At 44.1% G+C, this 22,188-nt stretch overlaps 1 protein-coding gene across 1 annotated transcript; it reads right to left on the bottom strand.

The window, feature by feature from the left end:
- Positions 1 to 755: 755 nt before the first annotated feature.
- On the bottom strand, positions 756 to 21,954 carry LOC131242949 (probable metal-nicotianamine transporter YSL12). The gene is made up of 6 exons (XM_058241944.1): positions 21,430 to 21,954; positions 16,025 to 16,188; positions 15,324 to 15,421; positions 15,053 to 15,187; positions 13,362 to 13,551; positions 756 to 2,045 (listed from the first exon to the last, which is right to left on the bottom strand). The coding sequence occupies exons 1-6, from the start codon at positions 21,788 to 21,790 to the stop codon at positions 927 to 929; spliced, it is 2,067 nt and encodes a 688-aa protein (XP_058097927.1). The 5' UTR covers positions 21,791 to 21,954; the 3' UTR covers positions 756 to 926.
- Positions 21,955 to 22,188: the final 234 nt, after the last annotated feature.

Below are 22,188 nucleotides of genomic sequence, written 5' to 3'. Positions count from 1 at the left end.
GACACGGTGGTGGATTTGTGCAAATCCAAAACCGTGTAAGGATATTTGAGCTAGTTGTGAGATTAGATTTTTTTTCTAAGTATAGATTGCTAGCTGTGTTAAGATAAATAGTAGATTTCTTTCTGGATTTTTTTCTTTCTTTAGCTGCCCTTAGGAAGCATCTAGATAGGGATTTTTTTTGTCTTTTCACATAAGGAGAAAAGCCTATAAATGAAACCAGTGTAATCGTTTCCATTGCATTCAAAAATTCAGCAGTTCAGTTCATTCCCTTTCTCTTTCAGTTTTTATTTTCCTGTTTCATGGTGGCTGCAGCCACACGTTAGAAGAGTGGGTTTATTAAAACCCAACAAATATTACTTCTAGAGGTAGTAGTGGCCTCTCCGTCAATAGTATATCATAATCACTGATAGTCTGCGAATTGCTAATGGATTGTGAGATGGTAGGAAAATCATTGCTCTTCATTTCGGTTGTGAAGCTTGTATGTTGTTTTTATTTTTTATTTTTTATTTTTTATTTTTTATGCCCTCTATATATATAGTGTACTACTTGGTCTGAAATCTAGTGTGAACCGTATCTTCAAAGTTTCTAAATTCAAAAAAATAAAATAAAATTAATTAATTAAAATAAAAACAAAAACAAAAAAACAAAAAAGTTGCTGACTTGCATCAGCCCTTAAATTTATGTCAGAAACACTAACCCTTTGTATAATCTTTGTGGGACCTAAGTTCTCCGTAGAAGAAATCAAATACCACATATTGCAAACACTGTTGCTAGGTGATAATATATCAAACAACTTTAGTTTCTACATGGGGCTATTGGATTGAATGCCGAGTTTGAATTCTCGTCATTGCTGCATAGGCTTAACTTTTATACATACTCACACTGGAATATTGACCGTAGAGACACATGCCAACTGGCTTCTGCTATTAAGATAACTTGGCTAAGAAACTTTCCACTTTCCTTTCCTGATTCCTTGATAGAAATTTCATGCAGATGGGTGGGTAAACATTGGCCAAAGCAAGCACCGACTGTGGCAATGTCCATATCCCGTCACCACAAATTAAACCGGCTGCCACTGCGGGTGCGAATTTGTCCGCCTTGGCCTTGTTTGTCTGCTGCCATATGAACAGTATCAAGCTCCCCACGCACATATCAATGGCGAAGTATGGCCCAATATAGAATGGAATTGCCATTGCCATCGGGAGTGGAATTAGCCTTTCCATCCTCGCGACCCTTTTCCCCACAACATCTCTCACTAAGTTGATGATAATAGCACCAGCAAAAAACATGTAGCAGAGGGTGAGGCAGTGCTTTGGCAGGGAAGAGAAACCATCAACACCAAGTATTGCCATGTTACGGTAAATGAGTGCGTAAGGGGCAGGGTATTCCGTTCCAGGAGTGCCAATGTCATGGAAGGCTTTGTAAAATAGCCAGAAGATGCAAGGAGCAATGACACAGCCCATTGTGGTCCCGATTACTTGGCTGACAAACATGGACCGAGGCGAAGCTAGTGTTAAGTAACCTGTCTTGCAGTCTCCCATGAGGTCTGCAGCTGTCTGGACAATGTTGAACATGACACCACACGAGGCAAGCCCTGCAAGCACCCCACCATGTGAAGCTCCTGCCCATGCGCCAATGGTGAAGATGGCAAGCTTTCCATAGGTGGAAGCAAGGGACCAGTCAGTGAGTCCGAAACCATAGGCGTTACTGAAGGCTAGGACTGGAGCGAAGATGTAAACAACTAAGACGTAGTACCACTTGAGTTGGGGAAAGATGTGTGGTAAAGTGGCTATTGAGATGGCAGCAATGGCTATGTAGCACCCAACTGCTACCCGTGTTGGGATTTGATCTTTTAGAAAGAGTTCAGTCCGGCGATGGTCGTCGTAGGACATGGATGGCTTGGTGGGAGAGAGTTGGTTGATCACGGGGATTACGTTAGTGTCTTTCTCACGCATTTTTTGAAGAAAGGAGGAGGTTGTTATGCTGATAACCTTGAAGAAGTTGTAGAGGCTGTCCCCCAGGATAATGGCAATGGCGATGAAGACCTATAAATAACATAATAAAAGGGGTTACAATTGAAAGAAGAGAAGTAAGTTAGCGAAAATGTGGTCTGGCACTTGATGCCAACAAAGGATATTTTTACTTTTTTTTTTCTTCTAAACATTCATTACTTGGGATGACTTGTTGGCCATGGTCTAATGACCGATTTTGCGTTTTTCTTATTGCATGTGTACCAAGGTTACTTGGATCACGGGTCGCTCCTGTACATGGTATGGGAATGGGCACCCAGTGCATAACTTCCTACAATACGCGGTACACTATGGGTAGGATCATGTGCGTTGATGCAATACATGCTCTTAAGTGTATGCTATGTAGTTAAATCATCGTTGTCGTGTCTTGTAAGCCCTATCCCAACAGTCAGCTACACAAATCTTGCTCCGCCAACCTAATGCAACCCTCCTCAATCAAGGATTGGGATTAGCAATGAGAGAGCAACACTGTCATTAGCGGTACTAAAATGCAGTATAGTTACACACACACAAGCACGCACCACTAATCAGTGTTTTAAATAGTTTATGCTATATAGCATGTTTCTTACTATACAGAGCGTAGCTTAAAGCTTATGAAAACCGCGAATCGGGGGAAACCGCGAATCGGGGACAACCTAGCCGGCTATCTGCCGGCAGGAAATCTCCGTGGGAAGCCATCACCGCTCTAAAAACGAGGCGAGATATCATCCTCGTTCGATTCACACCTCCAAGTGGAACCCAAAAGAGGCAGTAAGGGAGAACGATTATAGAGATTTCACAGAAGTGAAACCCCCAATTTTCGGGAACATAGGCCATCCGATTTCATCCTCTTCATCGGAAATCTTCCATTCAACTTCTCGATTCATGACATTTTCAAGGTCTTCGGGAGATACAGAAACATAATCAACGCGTCCATACCTTACTTCCCAGGATCCAAAAAATCGAGGGGTAAGGTTTTGTTCACTACCAGTATGAAGATGATGCTAGGGCGGCGAGGGAAGTGCTGAATGGCAGAAGGATAGATGGTAGAATAGTGTCTGTGAAGGTCGCCAGAGGAAAAAAAGGGGGAACCATGCAGCAAGGATCGGGCACTAGAGCCACCATTCTATACATGGGGAGAAGCTCGTCGTCCCTCAACCACCTACTAAACCCACATTTGCTCAGAAACTGAAGATCCAAGCACCTCCTCTCCCTCCTCCGACAGCCTTTCACGAGGCACATGTGGATGAAGAGGCCGTTGCAGTTAAATGGAAAGCCCTAAAACTTAGGGTCATGGGTTTTCAAGACAGCGAACAAACATCTGTCATACAAATTATCAAGGCACTGAGAAGTTCTAGGTTCTCTTCTTTTGTAGTGGACGTGGCAAGGATTTCATCAGACAATTTCTTGCTGGTGCTCAAAGTGAAGCAGGAGATGATTGATTTCTGCGTGGATGGGGCCCTACAAAGAAACATGGGATTTGGCAGAGTTGAAGCCTGGCACCCGGTTTCGGTGTCAGCATATGGAGGTAACTAGATCCGAATCTTCGGCATCCCAGCTCATGCCTGGATGGAATCCACGATAATCGAACTGGGTCAGCAATTCGGAAGCGTCGTTTACATCGATTCGAATGCGAGATTTGGACTGTTCCAGGTGTTTGTGAGAGTGAAGGTGAAACTACAACAGGGGAATGACTTTCACAAAATCATCCACCTCAAGGTATCTGACCAATCCTACCCAATTATTGCTTCTATACAACTGCCTTCTGCTATTGCAGGTTAGTCAAATTCTATAATTGGGTGATCCAGTCCATCGCCCAGAAAGAAGGTCTCCACCAAGTAGTGGGTGGAAGCCACCTTCTACAGAAAGGAAATCCCACAGCCTCCATCTACACTTCATGTTCGTCAAAATGCTTCAGTGAGTCCTTCTGCCAAACATGTTCGACCAAATGCTTCCAATAACGCGTCCGTCGAACATGTTCGATGAAATGTCCCAAAGAGACTAGCAGTGAACCAGAGTCAGGCAGGTTTTTGCCCTGTCAATATGCAACACAGTCATATACAAGACTCCCTGCACAGTCCTCTGATTGAAGAAGTGGAAGTAGGATAGAGTAGTGGGGACAGATTTCCCCCTCCATCTCAGCAGAAGTCTCCTCCAGCTAACCCAAACGGGCATACCAATCTCAGGGACAAGGTCTACTCCCTTTCAGAGGATGAGGATCCTCTGTTGGGTCCTCGTTTGGAATACTCGGGGGATCCTATCCATATACCCTGCACTCTGCACAACCCATATTCTCCACCTAGGGAGAAATGGGCTAGCACTGAAGCGATTCAACTTCAAGTTGATTTATCACCATGCTTCCCAGTCCCAATGTCAGTAGGGGAGAAAGAAGATCCAATTCCCCTATCCCCTCAGCTAATTCACAGATCCCAGGGTCACCCAGAAATAGTCCTACAAGGGGACTCTTCCATCAGCAGGGTGGGAACAGATTGGGAGCAACTCACAATCTTGGCCATCGCATCTGACCCTATGTGGAGCTGTACATATGGATGTTTTGAACCAAGTCAGAACATTCAATCAGCGGGACACGCCGGTCAGAGGAAGAGACAGGAGAAGACACAGCAGGGCCCTCAACTCAGGTTGTCTATCAGATGGATAGGAAATGCTCCCACCATTAGGTCCATTAAGCGTCATATCAAAAAGTACAAGCCATCCATTGTGGTTCTGTTAGAATCGATGCTTCCCGATATCAAAAGAGTGAAAACAGGCCTGAAGCTAGGTTTCCATGCTTCCCTTTCCAACGCGGAAGCAGGTGGAAAAGTCTGGGTCCTTTTCTCATCCCATCTCAACGTATCCTGAAAGCATTGTCCAAAAATGATTTCAATTTCACTCGAAAGTCAAGACATCCAAAAAAAGTAAAAAAAATTACTCCCATCATTTGTATATGCAAGATGCTCCCTACACCATAGGAGAGAACTATGGAAGGAGATGGAGGATTTAGCTTCATTAAACAGTGACCCTTGGTTGATCAGCGGAGATTTTAATGCAGTCACTTCCCAAATAGAAGGAATTGGAGGCACACACATTCTGGCAATTCCAATAATCCAGATGGGAGGGCTCAGGTAGTAGGAATATATATTAAGAGTGTAAGAAATATCATGAAGTAGAGTTGGATGTCACAATTGGGATATGAGTAAGATGGGAGTTCAGTGGATCCAAACACATTAGTTCTGTTTTACTTTATTTTACAGATATTCTGGAAGGAAGCAGTAGGGATTGAACTTCTACGGTAAATTGAGCTAGGGTTTGAGGGACGCACTTCCTAATGCCCCGTCGGAGGGGTAGAGCACCCTCGAGAGTCAGCTCCTCGCATCGAGTTTCTAGGAGAGGGCGTTCGACTAGGAGGACAGCCCCCTTCGCCCCCTTCTCCTGTGCGCATGGAGACATCGGATTTAGCGTCTTCGTTGGGAACCTTCCCTTCGATTGCTCCCATGAAGAGCTCGCATCCATCTTCGGCAGGTATGGTAACGTTCTTGATGTGCTCCTTCCTTGTTTTCCGGACTCCAAGAAACCGAGGGGTTTTGGATTTGTTAGATTTCTTTATGAAGCTGAGGTGAGTAACGCCATTGGAGTGTTGAATGGCAAGAAAATCGATGGTAGGGTGGCTATTGTCTGTATGGCCAAGCCGAGATCCCAAAGGATTTCCATCCCCATTCCCCCACCTCCGCCTTAGGTGAGGGTGCCTCGCACGCTAGATGCTCGATCATTTGCCCAAGTGACCGCCAATAGGGGAAATGGCACCTCTATGCCTAAGGCAGGCAATTTTGCGGATTGCCGATCCTTGCCAATAGAGAAGTCCTACACTTCAGTAGTTGATGAGGCTGCCGTCAAGCTGAATTGAAGGAATTATAACTTGGGCAGGTAGGAGTGGTGTCAGATCCTCACACATCGATTCTTTGCCTCATTGGAGCAATAAGGACCTCCAAATTTGTTGCCTCTGCCATTGACGTGGCGAGATTATCACAATGCTTGTTCCTCATCGTCTTTAAATCCAAGGATGAGATCCTCGACTTCATGGAAGAAGCCTCTCTTCTAAATTCGATGGGGCTCGAAGCCATCTATCCGTGGTCACCGAATTCAGCTCAGGGTGAGAAAGGGGTTTGGATTCTGCTATTCGGCATCCCTGCCCATGCCTGGATGGAATCGGTTATTGACAACCTAGCTAATTTCTTTAGGGAGGTTGTCCAAATTGACACCACCAGCAAGTCTGGGATATTTCAAGTCTTTGCTCGAGTCAAGGTCATCCTGAGACCAGGGACTGACCTTTAAAAAGTTCTGAACCTCGTTGTCTTGGGTGATAGTTACCCCCTACAGGAGTACAGGTTAACGAGCCAAAAAGCACTAAGGCTTGGGTGGTGAGATGTTTTCGACAGGAAACTGATTCTTGCAATTAAAATTCCCCATCTGGTGTTCGACAGAATGCTGTAGTCAGGTCAGTTCAAGGGATTGCAAACCATCAGACTGCAGGATTTTGGGATCAACCTGCTACTGTCCATGTTAATGCTGATGCCTGTCTCGACTCCACCCCGCTAACCATAGAAGAGGAGCCTGGAGAACCCCTCCTAAGATTGACTTGGGCCCCTTTCTATGTGGGGCCTACTGAAGTGAATGTTGCCCAGCAATAGTGTCACCTAAGGGCTTCTTAGGTTGATCCTCCCCATGATAGCAACAGCAGTAAGTTCGCCCCGAGGTGGACACCTCGGCCCAAAGCTAAATCGGTTGGCTGCTCTCCCATCAGGTGGTCGGAAGAGAGTGAATGCAGCGCTGACAACAGCTGCTCGTCCCCCTTGAACTCCCCTTATTCGCCCTCCTCGGACCCTCGATGGGTGACGCCCTGCCGGGCAACCTGGAGGTAGACCTTTCCCCTTTCTTCAGTGCTGGAAGGTCTGATGACAGGGAGATACCTAACCCTTCGAACTCGACCCAGTCAGACTCATCCACTCAAATCATATTATTCGGGCCGCCCCATATTGACTCCCCATGCATCCAACCTTCTGTAGCCGCCACTCCTAACCCGTCAAACCCGCTTCGGGTGCACCAAGGTAGGCGTGTTATGAAGGTTTTTAGGAGGAGAGGCCGACCTGCAGCTAGGGCCGCTAGGATTGCCACTTTCTCAGGTGATAATTGGGGGCAGAGGCTGCGCGGAAATACCACCATGGCAGTGATATCCGAAAGTGTGATTAATGGGTAGCTGCCTCATTTGGAATGTCTGGGTTGCAGGTAACCGACTTGCCTTAACTTCCCTTAAAAGGTTCACTTCGAAATTCTCTCCACTCTTCATTGCTATCTTGGAACCCATGATCAGCGAAGGTAAACGTGTGTCGACTGCTTTGAAATTAGGCTTTCACTCTTCACTTTCCAACGGTGATATGGGAGGAAAAGTTTGGGTTTTCTTTAACAACCCTCTGCAGCTCTCATTTTTGTCTGCCTCCAACCAAATGTCGTCCCTGCTAGTTTCTCTGCTAAATGCTTAGGCCCCTTTACAGGTTACTATTGTCTATGCAAAGTGTAACAGGTTCTTAAGGAGGGGCCTTTGGGAGGGTCTCACCTTGATGTTTAGAGTAGTGTGAGGTCCGTAGGCCGTGTGTGGTGACTTTAATGCGGTTGTGGACTCCTCGGAGAGGCGGAGCAGTAGATCTTTTGACCAACCGAGCGCTGACGAGTTTGCAGAGGCCATTCACTCGGTGGGCCTGATTGATGCGGGATTCTCTGGCAATCGTTTCACATGGTGTAATAATCAGTCGGGGGCTGTGCGCGTTGGGGCCAGACTTGACCGAGTCTTGCTGAACCTAGACTGGTTGAGCTCCTTCCCAGGTTCCCATGTGGAGCACCTGCCCCGTGCTTCCTCTGATCATGCGCCGCTCCTCCTCTGCATCCCCACGCAGGCGAGCAGGTCCGTAACTAGACCTTTCAGGTTTCAGAGAATGTGGATGCAACATGAATCCTTTTTGCAGGTGATCAGGAATGCTTGGGAGGGTGTCACCTCCCCTCTACCCCTACTGAACAGTCAGCAGAAGCTCAGGTAGGTGAAAGGGCCTCAGGTAGGTGAAAGCGGCCCTTAAGTTGTGGAACAAGTAGATCTTTGGGGATGTGTTCAAGCGGGTGCAACAAGCTAAGCGAGACCTTGAGGAGGCAGATCTCAAGCTCCAGCAGGCCTCAATTTCTAGTGAGCTAGATGGGGCTGCCCATCAGGATTTTGCGACCGCCTAACAGAACCTCTCCAAGGCTGAGCTTATGGTGGAAATCTTATGGAAGCAGAAGTCTAGGAACAGTTGGCTGGCTGAGGGAGATAGGAACACTAGTTTCTTTCACACGTCAACTATGTGCAAGCAGAGAAAATTTGAGATCAGATCAATTGAGTTGGCTTCTGGCGAGACTGTTGTCGACCCTGATATCATCTCGGCTAAGGTGGTCAATCACTTCCAGGAGACGTTCTGCGCTGGCAGCAACCATCCCTTCCCTCCCCTTCAATGTTTTTTGTCTGAAATTCCAAGGGTATTAACTGCTTCGGACAATGATGTGCTTTTGCGTCCTCCTTCTCAATAGTAAGCCGTCCAAGCTGTTCGGTCCCTTCCCCCTGACAAGGCAGCGGGTCCGGATGGATTTCCAGGTTCGTTCTTTATTGGGTGCTGGGATATCATCGGGCGGGACCTGACTCAGGCGACAGTCGATTTCTTTCAAGGGGGCGATTTTCCTAGGGCCTTCACTACTTCCCTTATATGCCTCATTCCTAAATCCCCGGCCCCTAGGAGGCTGTCTGATTTTCGTCCTATCAGTTTGTGTAACTGTGTGTATAAAATATTCACAAAGATCATTTCGGCCAGGCTGGCCCCTCTGCTTCCTGCCCTCATTTCCCCTGAGCAAGGCGTTTTCATTCAGGGCCGTAATATTGCCGAGAACATTGCCTTGGCCCAGGAAATTTTCAGGGACATTAACAGAAAAGTCTGCGGCGGTAATGTTGTTTTGAAGCTAGACATGGAAAAAGCTTATGATCGGGTCAATTGGGATTTTCTGAAGTCAATTCTAGAGGGCTTTGGATTTAGTACCGCTTGGGTACGGCTGGTGGAAAAATGCTGGGCTAATTGCTGGTTGTCCATTCTTGTTAACGGCGAGGCTGCCGGTTTCTTCAAGTCCACCAGAGGGCTGAGGCAAAGAGACCCTCTCTCGCATTCTCTCTTCATTATCGCTGCCGACACGCTCAGTTGTGGCATAAAGGCCTTAGTGCAGCGGGGTGTGTGCAAGCCTTTTCAGCTGCGGAGAGGCTACCCTCCTATTTTTCATCTGCTTTATGCAGATGACACGCTACTTTTCTTGAACAGGGGGGTCGCCTCCTTATGGGCCACTAATTATAAGAACTTCCTCTAGGTCTACCAAGACGCGTCGGGTCAGAAAATCAATCTCCACAAGTGCTCCTTCTTCTGTTCGAGCAACATTCCTCGGTCCAGAATCGCCTCCATCGAGAGACAACTGGGGATCGTCAGATCAAACGCCCTGTCTATCTGGGGGTTCCTGTATGCTCAGGGAGAGTGAAGAAGTCACTGTTTCAGTCTCTGATCGATAAGGTTGTAGCAAGGATTGCAGGTTGGAAGGCAAGGGTCCTTTCTCAGGCCGGTAGGGCTGTCTTGATCCAACACATCCTTGGGAGCATCCCGGTGCACACCATGGCGGCGGCTCAGCTCCCTGCGTTTGTTCTGAGGGATTAGAGAAGCAATTCGCTGCCTTCTTTTGGGGATGGTTGGATGGTAAACGCAAGCTCCATTGGGCGAAGTGGGACGCGATCACTTTCCCTAAGCGTGAGGGGGGCCTGGGTATCAGAAATGTGAAGGAGGTCATGCACGCCCTTCGGCTCAAGATGGCGTGGGCAGTCCGGTTTGGCAAGCGGCCTAGTCTTTGGGTCTCGTTTATACGCTCCAAATACACTACCGACCTTCTCCCCGATGTCGCTAATATATCCCCGTCGCCGGCCTCCCCTCTTTGGAGGAGTATCAAGTTGCTGCTACCTGGATGGCCTGATCAAGTTTTTCGTCGGGCAGGGTGACGCTAACCTCTGGTCGACTAACTGGACCGGATTGGGCAAACTCGATTCTCGGTTAGAAAGCCCCATCCCTCCCTTCCTGTGCACCTTGAGGATTTGAGACTTCATCGGCGTGGACGAGCCTCTCCCTCCATCGTCCGTCTTCTCTTATCTGCCTCAGGATATCGTCCATTTCCTTTTCCAGGTTGGTTTCTATGTTTCTGATGAGGAAGTAGATTGTTCTCTGGCTGTTTCTCAGTCAAGTCCGCCTGGGAGAAGTGTCGTCAGCATGGTCAGAGGAAAGAATGGGCTAAGTGGGTTTGGCATACTAAGATGCCTCCGAAGATCTCCATGTTCATGTGGAGGCTGCTGCGCAAGGCCATCCCGGTGGACGTCTGTATGCAGTCCAAAGGGGTGAGGCTCGCGCCCTCTTGTGTTTGCTATGAGGGAATCGGGTTCCGCAGGGCTAATTGCAAATCGTTGGGCCATCTTTTCGTCAGGGGAGCTTTGGCTACTGATCTTTGGCGTTTCTTTAGGGCCACATTCGGTATCAACTCGTCAGTTGCGCAGACTGTCCCCTCCACTTTGCAGCTTTGGTGGTTTCCACCCCAGTTCAGTAGGCAATCTATTGTCATACAAGGCTTAGCCTCGTGTTTCGTCCTTTGGGAGATCTGGCGTGCCAGAAATGTGGCCAAGTTTGAGGGTCACGCTTCCAACCCCTCGTCGGTCATCGCTCGGGTGAAATGGTGGCTGGGCACAGTGTACGATGGATCCTTTGGCTCTGTTTTGCACTCCCTACCTACCCCTAGCTTGCTCACTGATTTGGGCATTCCCCACATCAGCCCGTCGGGCAAGTCTTTTGAAGTGGTGAGGTGGAGGAGACCACGGCCAGGTCGGGTCAAACTTAATGTGGACTGGTCGGCTCTAGGAAATCCAGGTATGTCGGGGGGAGGTGGAATTTGCAGGAAGGACAATGACTCCCTTATTTTTGTGTTCTCCATGGGATTTGGGGTGGGGACCAACTCTATGGCTGAACTCCATGCGGTTGCTCATGGTCTTGGCCTCTGCATTGGCCTGGGATTCAACTAGATAGAGATTGAGTCCGACTCCAAGTTGGTTGTGTCGGTGGTGGACAGGTCTTCCCAGCTGAGCTAGCAGTGGAAGTATTGGTTGTAGAGGATCCAGAAGCTTTGCTTGAGGGCTGATATGTCCATCTCCCATATTTACAGGGAAGGAAATAGGCTAGTGGACAGGATGGCTCGTAGAGGATCGGAAGACCAAGGATATTTCTTCTCTTCCTTGACGAGTGCCCTCCCTCGTGACGTCAGGGGGCTTTTATTCTTGGATAGAGTTGGGCTGGGTAATGTTCGGGAGACTAGTTCCCGTGGTCAAGGTATATAGGGGGTCCTTTTTGGTCAGTTATATGATAGGCTTGCTGTTCGGGTCCTTTTTTTCCATCCAGGCCTGAAGGGTGGGTGCGTTGTAAAGCTCATTCCCGAGTTGAATATATTTCGCCTTAAAAAAAGAAGGAATTGGAGGGAACCATCTGTCCAACTAGAGCTCTATAGAATTCCTGTAAGCTATCAATCGCTTGGGGCTAATTAATGCTGGCTTCAATGGAAGTGCGTTTATATGGTGCAACAACCAAGCCAGTACAAGTAGAAAATGGGCTAGGCTTGACAGAACACTCTTCTCTGGAAGCTGGATTCAGTGCTTCCCCCTATTCTAGGTCCATCATCTGCCTAGAGTTAACTCTGACCGCTCTCCTCTCCTCCTCTCATTTCCAATCCCGCCCCCTTCTAAGCCTCACCCTTTTCGCTTCTAGAGAATGTGGACCTTGCATGAAGATTTCCAATCCATTGTCAGGACCTCCTGGAACTCTGTCCCATGCAGCAATCCAATGACTACTCTTCTTGCTAAACTGAAAAACACCAAAGCGGCACTGAAGCTATGGAACAAAGAGGTCTTCCGGAATATCTTTACCAATATACAGCAGGTTGAAGAATCTATCCATCTCCTTGAGGAAATGGCCAGCAACAGTCCTAACAAACTGATCCTTCAAAGGATGAAAGAGGACAAGGAGCATTTCCTTTGGTTGGAAATGATGGAGGAAGTTTTCTGGAAACAAAAGTTGCGCAATAAGTGGTTGGATGACGGGGACAAGAACACTATGTTCTTTCATGCGTCGACAAATGAGCGGTTTAGGAAATCCTCCATTCTACAGATCATGCTTCCCAATGGTTTCAAGACCGATAATCAGGCTGATATAAAATCAGAAATTTTCAACTACTTTATGGAACATTTCAAGGTAGCCCCTGTCCAACTAGTTTGGGATTTCCTCTCCCCAATATCATATCTGCATCTGAAAAAACCACATGCTTCACCGTTGAAAAGGATAGAGAACCACACTCCGGCCTAACATTTCTCTACCATGGCAATCCACACTTGGCTGAACCTGAACTTGTGGAGAGTCTTTCAGAAAGCTCCAACTCACTCTGTCATACGCTTTTTCCAAGTCTAGTTTTGCTATGATATCGTTCCTTCTCACTTTCATGTTCAAGTCTCGAAGAAGTTTAGGGTACGTTTGAATTGGGAGAAAACAAAAGAAAAGAAAAGTCCAATGTTTATCCAATAATGGACTCAAAATGGTTCTATGGTAGTATTCAACCTGTTCCATTTTTAATAATCTTACTTGGACAGTAGTGAAAATCTCATTTTTGTGTGAAACAATGCTAACCTTGTAGCCTGTGCCAAGGAAATTGATTATGGAGAAATGTAATCATTGATATACGTAAGTTACTTCTACTTTGCTAACATAATGGGAAAGTGTTTCTTTTTCTTTTGTTAATGAAATCATAAATGTTATTATTATAGATATTGAATGCATACGCATGCTATTGAATAAATTACACATGCGCATGCACACACAGTCTTGATTGCATGATTCATAATGAATCACAGCACACATTGTTCTATAATTCCCTGTTTGCAGTTTGAAAGCTGTCAGATTGTATACTTGGATTAATGTAGATACATGTATTGTACAACTGATCTTAATTTTTCTGTGCAGACGATCCACTAGGGGAATGGACGGACGGTTCAGATGACCATCCACCAGGATACCCAGGTTTCCTCGGGAGTTTTTTGTGTCCAAATAGTTAATTGAGGGTGTCTTTTGTCAATTTTCTGAAATAATAGGGATGGTTTGGAAATTTTTCTTTATCTTCTTTGAGAGCAGATATTTTCATGAACAAGGCAATTTTGATGATTTAAATTACCCTGTAGCCTTGGAGGCCGTGAAGGTTGTCAGGCCCGAGATCCGCAACGTACCAATCACCCTTTTTAGTTCCTATGAGGGGCCACAGAATTCCCCATGACAGAATAGAGCCAACCAGCAAAGAGATGTTAACAATGTAAGGGCAAATCATTCCAATGCCAACATAGGAAGCTGAGAAGTCCAAGTAGAATCTGTTCCAAGGAATAAAAAGCCCAGAACATGAATTAGAGCCAGAAATCATTCGTGATAGTAAACCTAATGACAGATTATCTGATGTGAAACATTCGTTACAAAGAGATTCCATGACAAATGATGGAAACCCAATTATAGTTGATGTTGATGGAATCTTAACTGTAGAAAATGTTGTCAAAATCCTATGATTTAGGATATATGATTTGAGTCAAATTTTAAGCAAAACAATTTGAATTCCGCTTTTAAATCCCTTTTTATATAAATTATTATCTGAATCTTATGATTTACGATTCAAATTCCGATTTATGATTCAAATTATACTTGTTTTCTTCTATTTTAAGTTTCACTTACTTTTATTTTATGTTTTTAAATTGATTAGGGCTTTAAGAATCATTTAGAAAAAACCTTTAAAAGTGGAATCATTTAGAAAATGTAAATTATTTTATTTTGTTCTTTATAAAAGATTAAATGATATATATTTTCTTCAACGTTAAATCGTATAGTTATTTTATTTTTATTATTTTTTTTAATGATTTCTTACTTCTTAATTGGTCAAAACACCAAATTGATGCATGACTCATTTGGAATGTTTTTATGGATGGTTACAGTTATGTTTTGACTTATTTATTGTAAAATGATGGTTAGAAATCAAACAAATTTTTTTTGTCGGTCTACATAATCAAAAGGCGTTTTTCTAATGTGATTCTACATTAAGGAAAGGTGATAAGAACATAAATTATTAAAGAATCCTTATAATTTTTTAAAAGGAAAATTTCTTGAAAGACAAGAAAATAAAAAAGAAAAAGGAGGAAAGATAAGGATCCTTTAACACTACCATCATATAGTATTACTTGTGCATATTGACGGTAAATGAATGATTGCTAAGTTTTTAATTTATTCTGATTTATTTGGATTTTTCATATTAAGAAAATCATGAAAAAAAATAATAAAAAAATCTAACGATTTGATATTGGAAATGATTCAATCCCTATTTTTCAGATTCAGTCCCCCTCTTGCTTAGTCAACATTTACACCTGTAGACAGTTTGAAATGGGTGCCTTCCCAGTCTCAGTTGCATCCTAATCAGTTTCAACTCTCCCTCGTGCTTTTAAGTCCGTGTCATTTTAATTCACATGATGGGGTATAATAAACCTGATATCGACCATTTATAGACGAGGCCCTTACTGTATCAATCGGCGGGCTCATATGTGCTTGTTTGTAGGTCACCGACCTGGTGTTGTTAGGGTTCTCATGATTGTGGTGTGTGACTATATTTAGGGCTGTCAACGGCCAGGCTGGGGTGGTCTCTGCTTGGATTTTGAACTGCTTTACACTGGACCGTCGGGCTGGGCCCATTCAAATTCTGATTTTGGCAGTCCGTAGCCCGGCCCATTGACACCCTATATCATTCCGGTTTCAGGAAATAATCTCTGACAATAATTTTGGAGTTACCAGTAAACATATAAAGAAATTGTAAAATAGAAAGGAGGTTATATCTGCCTGTTTTTGTAGGCTTCGAGACCAAATGCAGGGAAATATGAAAATCCACAGTCATGTCCTGCCCTGAAAATCCACTGGACAAAACCCCAGATGAAACTGAAGGACAAGAACTTGACAAGTGCTTTCACCTGTTTCCTGTAGGAATGCGAAATAAAAAATAAAAAATAAAAAAAAATAAAAAAAAGGGAGAGAGAAAGAAAGAGGGATGTTTCAATGGTCTGTTCAATTGAAAACTGATAAAATTCAATGCAGAATTTCAGCAAAGCCTTACTTTGCTAGCTTCATTCCCTGAGGGGTGTGGAAGATATTGATAAGGTGTGCAGTCGCAGTTCCGCTGGGGTATGTCAGCTTATAGTCAATGATCATGATCTGAAACAAAGTCTCATTTAAATACGAATTTACAAGAATTCTTGAGATCAACAAAGGATTGAGAGGCATTCATCTCTTAGATGGTTTCTTTTTCTGGATTAAATTTTCTTTTGATGAAAGAAAAGCATTCACTTTCTTACCGAATGGTGGGAGGGAGGGAGAGATTTAAAACGTTCAATTGAGTATCCCTCTCAAGAGAATCCCTATCATAAACAGTTTGGAACATTGAGAACTACCAAATTCCAATGGACCAAATCCGGATGTATCATCGTGCAATTCACCAGGACGTATTCGAGCAAACCTCAAACAGAATTTGTCTGGATTATTTACTGTCTAGATCACAGAATCGAAAGTAGGGTGAAACTGAGGCGACTCGATTTTAGTGTAGAATGAAATTAGTCTTATACCACCCATGTACATTATCTGAACGAGTCATAGTGATTCTGCCACTCGAGTCCATGTGATTTGTAGTGGTTTCAGACCCACTTGATTCTCACTCCAAAACCGAGTTTCGGTTCTTTACTCTAGATACATCATCTTATTTTGAATGCCATCTATCCATGCATGTTGGTAAAGTTCAGATGGGAAATTCTCATGAAGTACCTTTCTGAGGGCCACCGCAGAGAAAAGCCCGAGAAAACTAATGACAAAGAAAAACCCGATCATCCATCCTAGTGCAGGGTTCTTGATATTCTGTGGGCCATTCTTTTCCGTCGTTTGATTTGCGATTTTCTCACTCATCCCAAGAAGGTAACTCCCAAAGCCTCCTGTTAGTACAAATCCAGCATGGTATTGTCATAACGTAAAGAAATTAAAGGTGAAGCTTGTTTTCAACCTTAAAGATTTAATGTGAGCGAAATGCAGCAGGCCCTCACACCATAGTTCTAAAACTTGGTGGATCAACTCGAAACTCAGCTGATTTCGCTAGTTTTCAACAATAAAAGATTAATGTGAGCGAAATGCAACAGGCCCTCACACCATGGTTCTAAAACTCGGTGGATCAACTCGAAACTCAGCCGAGTCGGCTTGACTGGCCAGATTTCGAGCTGAGTTTCAAGGAAACTTGCTGACTAGCATGACTTGGTAGAGTCTGGACAAGACATTGAGTCAGCTTGAAAACTTGGTTAGCTCGATGCAACTTAGGGCCTGTCTGGATTGTAGAACTAGGTGGTATTGAATTACTTTATTGCAATGATTATATATTATAATGCTACACAGTAATTTGAGGTGCTCTGAACATTTAGTCAAATGTTTGGACAGCCACGGTATTAGTGCAATGGTTACAGTGTAACAAAAATTTACATACATAATTTCATGTTTGGCTTATTGATTTCTCATGTATTGCTTTGCATTATTATAATGATAACAAATTCCAATTCCATTCATCCTGTTCGTTGAAATACTACCTAAATAAATATGCAATTTAATGTAATCATTTCGATAATACTATGCAACATCACCTAATACGACATGCCAGACATGCCCTTGGTATTTCACTTGCATGCCGTAATGAAACTTCCAAGGTGAGGGAATCTACCCGTAGAAATTAGAATTCACATAGAAGAAGCTTGTGAGGCTCATCTCAGTAAGATGATTGGTGTGTGGGTACCATATCATCCCTACAAAAACCATTGTTGTCTCACATTGAGATGGATCCAGACTGTCCAATCACTAACATGCCTCCTGGATGAGCCGTAGATGAAGAATCAACATCCGAATCTCAAAATCATCGGATCAATCATTCCTTTCCTGGCAGAATTCGAAGTTGGTACAAACCAACTCATAATCTAGAAAAAATGTTGATTGATCTACTGCCATGAGGCATGGTTTAAAAACCGGAAAACTCTACTCAACATGCTATCCAGCCACAGCCAGGTTGGGTAGACTGGAAGACTCAAAACCCAGTCTTTAGTGACTTGACCCAATATTTAATAAAGGGATTTTTCTCATGAGCTGCTTATTTTTTGGTCTATGAACTGAAAAAACTGCTACTTCTAAATTAATTTTCCAAAACCGCCGACTGTTTACATATGTGGATCTTCTGCTGCCTGGGCAGCTTCATACTAATGAAATAATGCTGTTAAGTAGAAAAATGACATATGTTTAATTACCCTCTTTAGAAGTAACCATCTTACCCATTCCATTTCCAGAGATCCATTTAAGGTAGACTTTAAAACTTGTTTGCATGGGTTTTCGCTTTACGTAGGAGATTTACGATGAACACCCGGGTCGATTTGGTGGGGCCCACCATTATCTTTGAGACATTCAGACCGTCCACCAGTTTCTTCATGTCTTGTTAGGCGGTGAAAAACAAAGTTAAGGCAGATCTAATGCTAGAGTTGGCCAAGTGCAAAAAAGAAAACCCTTCAACGACCATGTTGAAATACGTGGGGCCTACTGTGATGTTCGACACAAATCCACCTTGTTCAGAACTTTGGCCAGGTCATTTTAGCTAGAGGGCCACAAGATGAGGAAGATCCAGCACTCTAGTTGCCCACAAGCCAACAAACAATGGATATGTAAAGGCCACCCTATAACTTTTTCGTCTGGTGAGACCCACCTATGTATTGGATCAGCCTTGATTTCTGGTGCACGCTCTGAAATGATATGACCAAACTGGTGGATGGGTCGGATTTGTCACAAGAATAATGAAATTAAGCCCCACCAAGATTAAGGGCTACATGATGACTTGGTCTGTATCTCACTGGGAGAGGATGGCCGTGATCGTGGGGCCCACTGTATTGTTTGAGAAAAATCTGAGCTACCCACCATTTCCCAGATATGGTTTTATGGCTTCGGCCCAAAATATATAATCCAAGTCCCAAGCTTAGGTGGTCTACATGTATGGTCACAGTGCGTATTGAATGTAGGCCGTTTGAACTGTCATGGGGGGATGACACTTTTACATAAGGCCGCAAAATCCGGATTTTATGTTCACCGCATTGGGAATGACCTTCTTAACCATTGGGAATGTCATTTAAATGGTTTGGTTTGGATGGACGCGGATTCCCTGCGAATCCCTTTTCGCATGAAGTTCCTGCACAAGGATCCTGAGTGGGGCCCACTGTGATATTTGTGAGAAATCCAACCCGTCCATCCGTTTTTTGAGCTTATTTTAGGACATATGACCAAAGATGAGGAGATCCAAAACTCAACTGGGTCATACGAGATGAAACAGTGGGAAAAGAATGTCTACCGTTTAAACCTTCCTAGGCTCTGCATTGATGTTTATATTCCATCAAAACCATTTATAATGTCATTTTCACTGAGATGAAGTGAAAACACCGATAAATTAAACCGATACAAAACTTTTGTGGGCATATAAATGTTTCAACCGTGGTCGCTAAATCTCCACTGTTTCCTCTTGTGTGGCCATTTAAGTTTTGGATACACCTTATTTTCGGTAGCATGTACTAAAATTATCTGAAAAAACGGATGACCTTATCGCAGTGGGCCCCACCCAGAATCCTTGCGCAGAAATCCGCGTCCAGTTTGGTTGACCTACCAACATGAAAAATAGACCGTTGATAGTTTCTCGACCTACTTTTTCTTACCGTAGCATCCACTTATGCACGATCAACCTCGATTTTAGGCCAATGCCCTAAAACGAGATTGCCAAATTAGTGGACGGGTCGGATTTACCACAAGCATCACTAAAGTGGGCCCCGCCAAGATTCAAGGGTTGTATGACAGACATTTATGCTGTATCAGATTTCAATGGGGAGATGGTGACTATGATCGCGGGCCCCACCTTGTTGTTTGAGAAAATCTAAGCCTTCATTTTTCTCATATATTTTTAGAGCTCAGGCAAAAAATGATCTAAATTCGAAGCTCAAGTGGCCACAGGTTAGCTAACAGAATATGTTGAACGCAAGCCCTTCAAATCTTGTGGGGCTATAGAAGTTTTCGGATTTTGCATCCAGCCCACTGCAAATGACCGTAGACCATGAAAAATGGACAACCGTGGTAAGCCACCGAATCATCTTTTCTTATTGTGGGACCCACCTATGCATTGGATAGGTCTCAAGTTTAGGCCTACATGATAACTGCATCTTGAAGTGGGCCCCAACAAGATTGAACGGCAGCATGATAACTACAGCCTGGCACCATCAAGTTACTGGGAGATGGTGACCCACCGTGTTGGGTGAGAAAACTCTGAGCAGTCCATTTTCCTTATATAATTTTACAGCTTAGCCAAAATAATGGTATAGATTCAAAGCTCACGTGGTCACACACACGTCAGGCAACAGTGCAAGCCCTTTGGGGCGTCACGGGACCACAAAAGTTTTAGGTCAGGCGGCAAAATTCGGATTTTACATCCAGCCCACTGGGAATGAACTTTCGAACCGTTGGGAATGCCATTTAAACGGTTTGGATGGGCTACAAATATGAAAAATGAACCATTTACAATTTTAACGGTAGTAAGCCATCAAGCCATCTTTTCTTGCTGTGAGACCCACCTGTGCATTAGATTAGCTTCAATTTTGGGCCAAAGTCCTAAAATGAGATGGCCAAACTAGTGGACGGGTTGGATTTTTGGCCCCATCAATATTAAGGGCCGCATGACAACCACCTGAAGCTTGTCACGTCCCTGACTCCTCGTTTCTGGCTCACTGAAGATGGTTTCTGTCATCGTGTGGCCCACCGTGGTGTTTGGGAGAAATCTATCGTGTTGACAAGTTTGGCTAGGTCACTTTACATGGGGGCCTGATGGATGAGGCAGCTGATCCAGTGCTCGGGTTGTCACAAGCCAAGAAGCAGTGGACCGTTCGATGCCATTATCTGACTTTTCCCTACTATGGGTCCCACCTGAGCATTAGATCAGACTGGATTTGGTCCCACAGCCTAAAATAAGACAGCAAAAATGATGGACGGTTCGAATTTGTGACAAACATCAAGAAAGTGGCCCCACCAAGATTCAACGGATCCGTGATAACGTCTAACGCTTGTCACAACTCCGACTCCTCCGTAAGACTCTTTTGAGATGGTTGCCATGATATTGGTGTCTACCGTCTTGTTTGAGAGAAATCCAAGCCGTCCACCATCTTCTTCATATCAGTTTAAGGCTTGGACGCAGAAATGATGCAGATCTGAAGCCATACGCAGGAAATAAGGGCATAGTTTCAACGGTACTAACATTCCCGACTGACTTTTACCTTCCGTGGGACCCACTGACCATTGGATCAGCATATGTTTTAGATACATGCCCTAAAATGTGATGGTGAAAATGGTAGATGGTTCGGATGTGTGAAAAACATCGAGAAAGTGGCCCCACCAAGATTAAGAGATTATGATAACCACTGACCCCTCTCGCAATCCCTGACGATTGCTCCAGTAAGACTCCATTCCGATATCCGTGATCATGGGTCTGCCATATTGTTTGAGAGAAATCCAATCCATTCATCATTTCCTTCATATCATTTTACGGCTTGGATAAAAAAATGATGTAGATTTGAAACTCAGATGAGCCACACGGAAGGAAAATTTAGTGTAGTATCAACTGTACGAACTTCCCCACTCACTTTATTCTTCCGTGGGAATCACCTTAGCATTGGATCAGCCTTGATTTTCGTATCATGACGAAAATGAGGTGGCGAAATTTGTGGACGGGTTGGATTTGTCCCAAGCATCATTGAACTGGCCCCGCCTAGCTTGTGTTCTTTTTAAAGGAGATGGGTAATTTTCTTCTGTTTGAAAAGAGAGAGGGCTAATTTCGTAAATACATTGGTCATAATATATGCCAGAGGTTGTTGGAACTAACGGTGAAATAATAAGCTGTTTTCGAAAATTAGTTTAAAGGTAGCACTTTTTAAGTACATAGAGAAAAGCAGAGGTGGCTTATGAGAAAATTTCCTTTAATAAATCAAATAATTAGTGATATTCAAGAATAGACTTCGTTCATTTTCATTGAAGAGTGCAACAGATCGTTATCCTTCAACAGTAGTTGGAGATAAGAACTTAAAACTGGCCAAACAAAACCAACTTGCAATGATGTTATGACAACATACCACTGGAGGCGATGCTGGAGGCGGCGACCACGCACGTCTGTATAACCGTATTTTCCTGCCTCGTAAACGGCTGCTTCAACAGACGGGATTTCTCAAGGAGCTTGGTCCATATCTTCACGAAGAAAAAACCCCTCAAACCAGCAGATATGTTTTGAGAAGGTACGATCCCGGTGGTCAGGTTGAGCTTCATCACGATAACGCTAAACATGACACACAACATGAAGCTCACAACGAAAGCTCTAAACGTCAGCTGCTCTCGCCATCCCGGGACTTCTTCGCACTCATAAATCTGCTCTATGGATAGAACAGCTTCGTCTTTCTTTGCGCTCTTGTTCTCCATGTCCGAGGCCTTGCCATCCATGGTGAATATGGGATGATTGTGGTTCAGTTTGGAATGTGAATTCCTTTAGCATTTATAAGGTCAGGCGATTTTTTTGGGTTGGTCAATTAGAGCCTTTTGGATATCGCTCATAAGTAATTTTCTTGTACTTATAGCGGTAAATCAGTTAAAATTTATAGTCATCGTATCTTAAAAAGTAACTTAACACCTAGGGGTTATGAGAAATAAAATTATCTTTTAAATATTCACTTTTTTTTTTCTCCTTCTCTCTCCTCATTTCGCTCTCATATTTCCACGTGATGGACATTACGTATCAAAGGGATTTTGACGGTACTGACATCGTTGTATGGTAAAATTTTCGAAAGAGGTTCGACCTTCCAAATATTTCGAGGGTAGCCTTCTGACATGTCCTGAGATTT

Source organism: Magnolia sinica, chromosome 4 (assembly GCF_029962835.1).
Source record: "Magnolia sinica isolate HGM2019 chromosome 4, MsV1, whole genome shotgun sequence".
Taxonomy (NCBI): Eukaryota; Viridiplantae; Streptophyta; class Magnoliopsida; order Magnoliales; family Magnoliaceae; genus Magnolia; species Magnolia sinica.
The sequence above is the reverse complement of the archived record's forward strand: the minus strand, read 5'-3'. Positions and strand labels throughout refer to the sequence as shown.

Excerpts from the sequence above, each read along its gene's own strand:
- LOC131242949 (XM_058241944.1), bottom strand. The coding sequence starts at position 21,790 with ATGGATGGCAAGGCCTCGGACATGGAGAACAAGAGCGCAAAGAAAGAC. Across the intron at positions 15,422-16,024 it reads CTGCGGTGGCCCTCAGAAAG|ATCATGATCATTGACTATAA; the intron begins GTACTTCATGAG and ends ACTTTGTTTCAG. Across the intron at positions 13,552-15,052 it reads CTCGAAGCCTACAAAAACAG|ATTCTACTTGGACTTCTCAG; the intron begins GCAGATATAACC and ends TCCTTGGAACAG.